Source organism: Crocuta crocuta, unplaced genomic scaffold (assembly GCF_008692635.1).
Source record: "Crocuta crocuta isolate KB4526 unplaced genomic scaffold, BGI_CrCroc_1.0 scaffold141, whole genome shotgun sequence".
Lineage (NCBI taxonomy): Eukaryota > Metazoa > Chordata > Mammalia > Carnivora > Hyaenidae > Crocuta > Crocuta crocuta.
The window spans coordinates 6,211,837-6,223,301 of NW_027527951.1; the positions used below are offsets into that span (position 1 = coordinate 6,211,837).

An 11,465-nucleotide genomic window follows, 5' to 3' on the forward strand; every position below is an offset into this window, starting at 1 on the left:
TCTTCTATGTTTATAGGAAGAGCTAAAATATCCCCCACCCCAAACAGCACACATCCTCTAAAGGCATGTGGATTCAAACTTATAAAACCAAGACCGACAGCTAAAAAGGTAATTAGTGCAAGTTCATTTGGATTCATTGAATAAAATGTGTAAAAACACATCAAGATGATCGTGGTATTGTAACATCTACAGATAAAACTCAGTAATACGGAAGGGAATGTTTTCATGGTGGTGTTAAGTCATAAAATCTTATTGCTAATTGGGCTATTAGATATAGTCACAAATATGTGGAATAATAATGAGTCATAATTTCAACATATTTTTTTCTCTTGAGTTAACTGGGCTATTTTATTGATTACTTACATATCTAGTCTGTATGAGATTTTCTCCTTCCTAACCTTATATATAGATACCATTAATTTAATTGGATTTGCTGGAATTACAACCAACTCTACTGCAATATACATGCTTATCAATAAAGCTATTCTTTAATAGACGAATCAATATAGGTGCAGAATGCAATTTTTCTTAACTACCAGGTGGCGGGTCCTATTACTTTCGAACATCTTAGTTCAAGCTTCTATTTAATTTATTGCAGAAACTCAAGTAGTGTCCCATACATCCCACTGGGGACCCACAAAATATGTCCCCTTCTTGTTGATATCAAACCCAAATCCCTTGGCCATTAGATGCTGCCACCTCATATTCCCAACGTACATATCTATACTAGAGTAATTCTCCCATGGCGAATTGTTTATATTTTACCTCTCCGCCAGACTACGGAGCCTTCTCCTTAGATGTTATTAATATTAAAGTTGTTTAACTTAAAGTTGCTTAATATTAAAAACATAGTATTTACCATGTGTTGTGTATTGCGTTGTTTTGCATACCTTAACAGATTTAATTATCTCTCTTGTTCTTGGAAATAGGTTTGTCATTCTCATTTTACAGTTGAGAAAACTGAGGCTTAGCAAAGTTAAATAATTTCCTCAGATTAACAAAGTCATCAGGTGGTAGATCCTGGACTCCATTCCAGAGCCCATTTACTCTAACAAAATGGAAAAAAAGTGAAGTGTGGCGTGCTTCTTACATCTGGGACTGCTTTTTGTGTGAAGTCCAGCTTTAAAGTAACTGGTCTCACAGAACCAGTAACGATCGATGTTGGTTCAGAAAGCTGATGGTCACTGTCTGTTCTGGGGAGGATCCTCTCAGTGAAATATTGTGGATAATGACAAGTGAAGATGGCCCTCTGCCATGACATGTATGATAAAACCAGAGAAACAGTCTCTGTGAGCCTGGTGATGTCAGGGATATGGACACGTGCCCCTCTGGTTTGTTGTGGTGTAAATTTCCCTTGGGATAAACCTGGAGTTTCTGGGATACGTGTTGTATACTGAGCTACAAAAATGCTGCCTGTTATTATATAGTTTATTCTGCCAGGGGATTTGCAGAACTTCTCTTTTGATAGTTGAAAATGTTGTTTTGGTACCAGAGATGTTTTTGGCACAAAAAATTCCCTGATGATCAGTAAGAATCCCAGTTAACTAGCAGAGTTACAACAGCACAGATAACAATATAACATTGAACACAGGAGACACTGTACCTAAAATTGTATAAATTGTGTTCAGTAGTATAAGTCAACTCCTTTTAAAGGGACAGATTTGCAGAGTAGAAAAAGCAGGTGTGGTTCAATTTGCTCATCTGTAAGTGGAGATAATAGTACCTTTCTAAAAAGTTCTTTTGAGAAATAACAAATCTATCTTTCTTTCTTTCTTTCTTTCTTTCTTTCTTTCTTTCTTTCTTTCTTTCTTTCTTTCTTTCTTTCTATCTATCTATCTATTATCTATCTATATCACTTAAAGTGCCTAGTACAGAGGCACTTGAGTTTCCTACAAAAGCCAATAAATAAATATATTCTATATAAGTGTCTGGATTGAGAAAATCCTGTCACATTAAAAACCAAACAAGCTCTTCAGGTATCACCTGCCATTCTTTTTAAAAAGAAACTTTCCATATAAGCTTTATTCTGCTTACCGGGTAAATGACTCATGAACCACTTGGTCCCATCTTTTGGGTCCAAAAGGGTTCCCCATATCGAAAAGCGAACACGGGCAAAATCAGCTCGTCGTATCTAAAGAGCATGTGCAATAGGGAGGAATGTAAACCCTGTTTCTTATTCTTCACTCAGCATGTTGTGGTACAAACAGGATTAGATTGAGAGTCTGAGGAGGAGGAGGGAGGAGCCTTCTAAACCCCATAGGAAAAGGATTTTCACCCGTGGGGGTAGCTCGAGGTCAGAGAAATATAGCAAGTGGGTCATGAAAGGTCCCCTAACCATTTACTGATACGTGCCCTGAAAAAGAATACGGCTATAAAAGATTACACAAGCTTCTTTGTAATACCTAACCATCTTCTTCTTACTGCCTTTGATGTTGGTTTGCCTTAATTTTAAAATAAATCGAGTTGACTTTTTTAAAACCACAAAACCTCAACACAAATAAAAACTATAATAGGGAACCCGAACGAAGGCTCACAGCGGGCAAATTATACCTTCTACCGGTTACCTTGGTGTGCTTGGCATAGTCCCACCGCACTTGGAGGAACGGGGAAGGTGGTGGCAAATTACAAGCCTCAAATGGGACTCCCAGATTTACAGAATGACATATGTTAAATCTGTCTTATATTAAAAAGGAGAGTTCAGGTCTGTTGTCAAAGCTGTCCTTCCCCAACCCCCTCTAATTTCTCCAAGTGGGAGCTGACCCCCAGCTCTGGGGATGAAATCCCAGGTGGGATCTCCGCAGGGGGCAGGGAGGAGGGGGTCTGCATTTGCCTTTTAAAGGGAGACAGACTGCCCTTGCCGCCCACAGAACAGCAGCTGTTCGGGGGACCTGCAGGTGGAAGTTCGGGTCGCCGGAATTGACAATGCTGTTGAAAAGTGATCTTTTGCCAAAGACCCGTGGTTGCCTCCTGCCGGGGTCTGCCAGATTCCTGGAAGAAGCAGCCTTCTGTCCCCCAGAGATAATGAAGGCTTGCTTCCCTAAGAGCTGACTCACAATTATTCACACAGGACCTGGAGCTGCCAGCTGGGACAGAAGCTGCGCTGAAAGAAGCAGGTAAACGTTTTAGGGAAAAGCGGAAAATCACATAAGCAATTGTTCCAGAATGTTCTGGGATCAGACCCGAAATCTCATCCCAGCCCTGTTCCTTACTAGTGTGTAATCTTGGGCAACTTTTTTTTTTCCTCTAAGCCTCTGTTTCTTCATCTATGCAATGGGAATAACAACTTCAGAGTTTGGTGAGGATTCAGAGACGTCAGGGACTGCAGAGAACAAAGCCTGGGACCACGTCACACCCATACTCACAGGTCGCTGCAAAGATCTTATCACTTCATAGGGCTCCTCGGGTTGTTGTGGCAACCCTGAAGGGTAGTCAGGACATCTCGTTACCAGTTCACAAATGAGAAAGTAAAGCGTACAGAGGTGGCTCAGAGAGAACGTGCTGGGGCTGCAGCTTCTTCATGACGTCCCAGTGACTGGAGCCCTGCACCACAGTCCGCAGGAAATGCCTCTAAACCCCAGTCATTAACAGACCTGGGACATATATTCCTTTCTCTCAAAATTAAGTCCTAAGATCCTTAGCCTTCGTCCTGACTTAAAACATTATCCCCTGCTGACAGCGCAAGACAAAGTCTGACCCTCCAAAGCAAACTGGATGCATCAGTGAGAAGGGTAGGTAACACTGGCTGTTTGCTTCAAAACTGAGCGGACAAATGAATAAACTGCCTTTTCTGAGTTTCTGTACAGGCTTTTTTTTTTTTAAAAAAAATTTTAATGTTTATTTATTTTTGGGAGAAAGAGAGTGAGAGCGCGCGCGCGCGCGCACACACACACACACACACACACGCGCACGCACGGATTGGGGGAGGGGCAGAGAGAGAGGGAGATACAGAATCCCAAGCAGGATCCAGGCTCTGAGCTGTCAGCACAGAGCCTGACTCGGGGGCTCAAACTCACAAACTGTGAGACCATGACCTGACCCGAAAGTCGGACGCTTAACCAACTGAGCCACCCAGGTTGCCCCTCTGTTGCTTTCTTTAAAAAAAAAAAAAAAAATCGATGTCAGAGTTACAGTCACATGTGTCTGACCTGGTAAGACTTCTTGTTGTTTGTTCAGAGAAGGATTTTACCTGTAACTGTGCATTCCAGGCACAAAACATGTCTGTGTCGCTCAGTAGACTATTCCTATATTAAAATGTTAATGTTCCCCAGGAAGGCTTCTCTACACACTGGTTTTCTGCAGTCATTACTTGCTTTGATTTATTGCTTCGCACTAGATCACAGATCCTTCAGACCACACATTTATAAGTTCGACCTCTGCCATCAATGCGAATTCTCTTTGGGCTTTGATTTTTCTCTCCTCTGTTGCTTATTGGCATAAGAAGAATAAGAAATCTGAAAATCAATAATGTCACCTTTCTTTTTGATGGGTGGGTATTTGGGGAGAAGAATTCTTCCTAGAAAAGAAATAGTTTCAAGAAATGCACGTGTTGTATATTAAATCCATATTCAGGGGATTGCAAAGAACTTAACAGTTCATTTTTACTGCTGATGGCTTTTGCTGTCACCCAGTGAAAATAGATACTTTTCTAGTGTTTTCTATTTGAACATGTGTTTTCTTCATTTGTTATTTAGTCTTGGACAACAACACAAACTCTAATGATCTAACTCTTAAAGGGTCTTGGTAGCAGGACCATCATTCTCTAAGAAATGAACTAGGTTTCAATTCCCAGAGTAAGCCAGTTATACAGATTTAAGACACACACTCAAAGCATTAAATTGGAAATTCTATACTTAATCTCCCAAGTCGCACCATCTCAGCTTTCACTCAAATTGAACTTATTTAATTGACTTTGTGGAGATATTCCCCACCTGACTTCAAATGTCTTTAAGTGGGTAACATTTGAACACATGCAGAATGATATCAAATGATCTTGATTATAGGTATATCAGGAAACTAATTTTATAAAGTCTTCTAAGATACTGCAAATTCCAACAGAATTATGCCAACACATACACAGGCACCATTTCTAATAGTAATCTTGACTGTGAATCATACTGAGCAAACCTGGTGCGGCAGAAAGATCACCTGGGGAGAATAGAGTTCCGGCTCCAGCTTTGTCTTTCCCTATCTACTTATGTGACCTGGGTAAAGCCATTTGACCTGGGTCTTTTATTTTTTTAAATAGAATTTGGGCTTCCATTTTTTAATCTAAAAATTGGTGGCATTAGATGATCTCTAGGTGTCCTTTAATTCATAAGACTGATTGCTTCAATATTTTTATATGATTACAGGTGTTTTAATGTCACTTAGGTGGTGGGGTTGACACACTTATTCATTTGCTAAAGAAAAATGTATCCCGCAGGGAATGGGGCAGGAGCCACGCTCCCCAGGCACAGGAGGGAGAGATGCAACATGTGGCCTTGCTTTCCAGAAAGAGCTGTCTTGCATGACTCCAGGGCAGCATTCACAGTGTCTCTTGTGTGAATGCTACCCCCTGGAGGTGTGCAATTTGACATCAAGGGTCTGGGTGAATAGCTGGTGCAATGGGATATGTACTCAATGATGGAGCGAAGAACAAAGTAGGGACACAGGAAAGGAGGAATTAGTTCTGCCAAAATTAAAGATTTTATAGAAAATTTAAAATTCTCTCCTCTCTGGGGCACCTGGTCACTCAGTTAAGCATTTGACTCTTCATTTCAGCTCAAGTCATGATCTCGCGGTTCATGGGATTGAGCCCCACATGGGACTCTGCTCTGAGAATGCAGAGCCTGCTTCGGATTCATTGTCCCCTCTCTCTGCCCCTCCCTTGCTCTCTCTCTATCTCTCTCTCTTTTTCTCAAAATAAATAAGCAAACATTTAAAAAATAAAAATAAAAATCTCTCATCTTCAAAAGTACTTCCCTTTTCTTTTATGGATTTGTGGAAGAAATGAAGTAAGAATGTGCAAACTCTTTTAAGGAAAAACCTTTCTTTCCAATTTCAGATAATAAAGCTGTTTCCAAAACTTTGTTCTGAGGCTTATGCAGAGGTAGTTGTCCCTTTAACATACTATGTCATCCCCAAACCACACTTTCAGAATGATCCTTGCAAGTCACTGGACCTGGATTGTTCTACCAAAATTTTAGATATCTTTTGAATTTGTGTGTGTGTGTGTGTGTGTGAGAGAGAGAGAGAGAGAGAGAGACAGAGAGAGAGACAGAGAGAAAGACTGCATGTGTGTTCACATTTCCAAGGATGGGGAGAAAGAACTTTTGAACTAGAACAAAAAAATTAGAAGTTGATAGGGATATGGTTGGTAGGAAAGTAATGGAGTCTCTTAGCTTCCCACAGATTCATCAGGTAGGTAAATGGAATCTCTTTCTGGTAACTGATGCACGTTAGCACATCACGGAGGCCAGGAGAGAAAAGCTATGTCAAAGTCAGAGTGAGGATATAGCATTACTATGAGGATACGGGGGTGATAATTTACTGAAAAGCACAGAAGGGTTTTCACCATAGTGAAGGGCTTTATCATAAGGATTCCAGTGTTTTGATGGAGGCTCCCACAGATATCACAGAGGCCATGAACAGCAGAGCTGCTTCTTTTTAAACACTGCCCCATATCACCAGTAGTTGATATGTGTCCATATTCTTAGTTGTTTGGCCTAATCTCCAGCCTCAGGCTATAAAGTCAACAAGCCAATATTGGCCTGGCTTCCTTCCTTTGTTGCGAATGGAAAACACCGTGGAAACAGGACATATTCACTCCAGTCTGAGAGGGTCAGATAACTACACCCCGGGCCACATGAAAGGCATCTGGATAATGCATGACCACCAAGGAAGGTGACCTCAAGGAACGTGTTCACGTTACTTGCTTCTCCCAAATGGGGAGAGTCTACGGCTTCTCACTGTTTTCAGGGCTTTGCCAAACATTTCTGCAAAGTACTTAACTTCTTACATCCCTGTGCTTGAATGTGTTGCTAATGTTTTCGCTAAGGAGACTGGCCATTCAGGATCCCCATGCACTGCAATTAGCAGCTTGTCTTCATTTGTCTCACTCTTTGTGTCTACAGACTGAACCGTGAACGTGTGCAGTCACTCACGGTGACAAAAGCCACTTACTGGCTCGCCCAGCCCCTTCCCCCAGCTAGTGTCAGCCAGGGGAGACCTTTACTGGTGACTTGAGGCTCCTAAGGCCCACAGGAGACAGAGCAGATCTCTCCAATCCTAGGTGCACCAAAGCCCACAGCTTAGCAGCAAAGAGAAGCTGAATCACTTAATCAACCACATGGATTTTCATTTTCTATGGTGGGAAGGGTGTTCTCCTGCCTGGCATTTGCTCCTAGCACACGCTTTGCACCCGGAAAAGATAACATAGCCCAGATTGCTGCTTAGCTTGTCTGTGTTTGGGGAAGGGCCAGGTGTGAGAGGCTCATCCCAGTGTGAGTCTTAGCCTGTCAAGAGATTTGTCACATCACAATGGATGTGTATCAACGTGTCATTTCTTCAGTTGCTTCCCCTAAACACAAGCTGAGCCAAATGAAATGGAGCTTTTTGTAGGTCAAGAAAAATGGAATCAAGAAAGAGCAGCTTTTTACGGTTCATCTTAATAGAACGGATCATTAAGAATTAGCATCTCTGGAGTGGCTTCTAAGTCCCGGGCCCTATGTGGGGACTTTCGCTGTGCTTTCTCTCCTAATTTTTATTCATGACATTATGTCAACGTGCTAGTATTACCCTCACTTTACAGATGAGACAATGGAGGTGTCTAGAGGTTTAAAAAAATTGCCCACAGGCTTAGGGAGGACTGATGAAAATGGAGCCCAGGCTTGTTTGTCTCAAAGGCCTAAATATTTTTCACTCTGCCATGTGTAGATTTTGCTTTATAGAGTCACTAGTAAGGCACACACGTAGTTCATTTGAACTAAAAAGGAATAACTGACACAAACTTACACGTGAAAACAGCCAAGTTACTACCCTACCAAATGACCTCAGTGATTCTCTGCTTACAATTACATACAAATCCATTCAAGTTCTCAAAATTCTATTAGTTTCCCTTTCTAGCTCTATCCCTTATTGCTTTCCATGCAGCCCATTCTTTTAGGTCACATCTTAGATATCCTTACTTCACCTGGGGACCACGTGCCCATGCCACATTTTCTTCTTGAGGTCATCTACCCAACTTATAGAATTGGCTGCAGAAATTTTACCCATTCTTTGAGGCCCATTCTGAATGTCTGCTGGTCCATGACTTTTCCTTGTTCCCCTAAAAGATGTGAATGGGTCTTCCTTCAAATTTCCATATGCCTTTGAATGCCGGCCCTAGTACTTACCACTTCTGCTCCTACTGGTGATATGGCTATTTAGACACTTGCCCATCTTCTGCCTAGAGCAGGGGTTGGGGGCAAACTTACTCTGTGAAGGATCAGAGAGTAAATATTTTGGGCATGGCAGGCCGTATGGTATCTGCCACAACTACTCTGCTATTGAATTGTGAAAGCAGCCACAGATAACACATCAATCAATGAGTACGGCTGTATTCCAATAAAATGTTATTACAAAAGCTGGTGGCAAGCTGGATTTGGACCCAGTGTGCCAAGCCCTTCTTTGAATTATTGGTCCCCCAATGTTGGCAATCATGTCCTCCTCATGTCTTACTATATAGCTTTACTCATAAATATTTTTGGAATCAAATAGAATTTTTAATCACTGGAATCAGAAGTGCTGCTTTAATCACTGGAATCAGAAGTCATCATTAAAGCCCTAAGAAATCTGCAGACTCCTCTCTTCCTGCAACTATTGTCTGTGCATGCCACTGAGCCCCAGAGCCTTTTGACCTGTGGCTGCTTTTTCTGTGCACTCAGGACCTTGTCTGAAGCTTCGAAGGCAGGATGACTTCTAAGGAGCCATAAAACACCACATTTTCTCAGTCCCTTCTCCTCAAACTCGGGAAATCACCAGTGAGGTTTACAGTTGTAGAAAGCCACCGTAGGCTGGGAATCTGCCAGTGTAACAAAAGAATCTATACAGACTGATTTCTTGTTGAAAAGAAAAGAAAGGGGGTACCTGGGGGGCTCAGTCAGTTAAACTTCCGACTCCTATTTTGGCTCAGCTCCTGATCTCATGGTTCATGAGATCGAGCCCCATGTTGGACTCCATGCTGATGGCACGAAGTCTGCTTGGGATTCTCTCTGTCCTCTCTCTGCCCCTCCCCTGCTCGAATGTGTGCATGCACTCTCTCTCTCAAAATAAATAAAAAAGCATTTAAAAAAGAAAAGGAAAGAAAAGAGAAACGTGTGCCCAAGGCACAGAAGAAGCCTGTAGAAACTTCTGAACCAGCTGGTTGCTAAATTTGTAAGTGGTCTGTAATGGAGAGCCACTAGACACTTGTGGACTTCCCTCATGAATGTAGTTGTACGGTTATACGTAGGTAGACCTTCAGAGACTTATATATCCATTCACTGGGGTCTTTGCCAAACACAGTGTCATTCAGACCACATTCCCCAGGTGCTGGGGTAAACTTCTTTATTCGTTGACAATATTTTATGCACTGAAACACCTCCATCCTTCCATCCTACTGGGCATGCTCGGTAGGATATCGGTCCTGGCTTTAGATCTACTGTTAGTTCCTATCGTCAGTCAGCTCTGATATTCTTTTTTTCTAAATCACTTGATGTGATAGAGACAATTTAAATACCACTGACCAAAAGCCACCAGTTTATTAGTTATAAGATAAAAAATAAGAACTAAAGAAAGTTTCTTCAGGGACATGTAATGACCAGCAACGATGGTGCCTTTAGTAAGTCTCTTTTCATAAATGCATTTAATCTATTTTCTTTCTGTTCAGGATCATGGCTAGGAAATCAGTGCGGATGTAAAAGTATGATATTTAAGCATAAACAGATTAAGAAGCAATTTTGGAGTTTTAGTGATGAAAGAAACAGGTATCAATTCCCTGTTCCCTACCTGTCTGATGGCCGATCCTTCAGCAGACACAGAGCCCACCGCTCTGTAGGGAAGATTGCATGTTATTGCAATGGGTGGGAAGGAAGCGTGTCGATATAGAGTGCAAAACAAAATCATGTTCTCTGCTGCCAAAGCATCTAGACTTTTTCACTCTTGGCTAGTGAGAATCATCGGCCTAACACAGCTCTCTGCCTCAGACCCCATACCATCAGCCCCCTCCCTGAGCCTCCCCACCCCTCCTTTCCAAGGATCCTGCCTCTCAAAAAGAAACATCAGGTATTTGAAAGCTGTGACCTGAGAAGGCCTCTCGGGCAAGCCCATTCAAGCTGCCTTCTGCAGCAATCCTGATAGCACATCTGTAGCAAAGCTGCTACAGTATTTGCCTAGCCAGACCAGAGGTCGCCAGCCTGTTGCTATGAAAAGCATACCTTTGGATCTTTATTATTATTAGATCATGGTCAGGAATATTATTTAAGACAACTGAAGGGAACACTTGATAAACATTTCCCCCATTATGCCCATGTGCTTCTCTTCCTTCCCATTTGGCTACTTGCAAATGTTGGAAATATGATTCCTAATCACACCACTAGACAAGGTCCTCTAGGTCAGCCCCTGTGGCCATCCTGCACCATGGTCTCACGTCAGAAGCTGGTGATCCTGCCTCTGGAGACACGGTGTGGAAGGAAATGGGGTGCGGGAGACGTAGAGGGTGGGGAGCAAAGGAAAGGCCTGTGCTCAGCAGGTCTCAGAACTGATGTTATTACTCACATGTGTTGGGAAGCGTTGGGGTACAGTTTTGAAAACTGTGGGGCTGAGTCTTCAGGGCCATGGGGCGCAGCGTGGCTGATCACCATCATAATGGGCCTATGGGGATACATTCTCTTAGACATTTTGAAGTAATTAATGCTCTCGTTAGTGATTAAGTCTGTGAAGTAGTCCTGAAACATACATTTGACACAAAACAAAAATTACAAAAGGTGACATTCATCAGATCACATTTGAATACTGCTTTCTTCAGAAGCATCTCACTGAATGAAGAGATGAGGTCTAAAGCAGCAAGGAAAATGATTCCCGAAGCAGCACATCTTCCGTAACAGAGAAAATCAGTTGCCAGTTACTTTCTAGGGTTGCTAGGTTGGTAACATGCACAAATTGTATTTTAAGTAAAGCACAACTTAACAATTAGGAAAGAAAAAAGTCAAGTCCTGTTTGTCCTAGATAATGATCAGATCTGGCAATCCAAATGCTAAGAGCACATGAAACACCGGATACGTATTTCATTCTCAGGTTTCATTGATGTAATTCGTTGACAAAAAATTTAATTACTTCAAGGGCAGGAAACACCCACACCCACTACAAATTCACAGTTGCGGAACACACACACCCACCCACCCACACACACACACACACACACACACACACACACACACAGAGCCACATGCACACACAAAAGCAAAGGC

At 42.1% G+C, this 11,465-nt stretch overlaps 1 protein-coding gene and 1 long non-coding RNA gene across 6 annotated transcripts in view; one reads left to right on the forward strand and one right to left on the reverse strand.

Moving 5' to 3' along the window:
• The window catches only part of SULF1 (sulfatase 1), a 176,593-nt gene that overhangs the window by 47,468 nt on the left and 117,660 nt on the right, over positions 1-11,465 (reverse strand). For all 5 annotated transcript variants that reach the window (XM_077752455.1, XM_077752454.1, XM_077752456.1 and 2 more), the window contains one exon: positions 10,774-10,943. In XM_077752455.1, coding sequence (XP_077608581.1) covers positions 10,774-10,943 — 170 coding nt within the window. The remainder of the gene's footprint in view (positions 1-10,773; positions 10,944-11,465) is intronic.
• Positions 3,260-11,465, forward strand: part of LOC144221956 (uncharacterized) — a 16,992-nt gene continuing 8,786 nt past the window's right edge. Inside the window, exon 1 of the long non-coding RNA XR_013332235.1 lies at positions 3,260-3,728. This is a non-coding gene — a long non-coding RNA (uncharacterized LOC144221956). The remainder of the gene's footprint in view (positions 3,729-11,465) is intronic.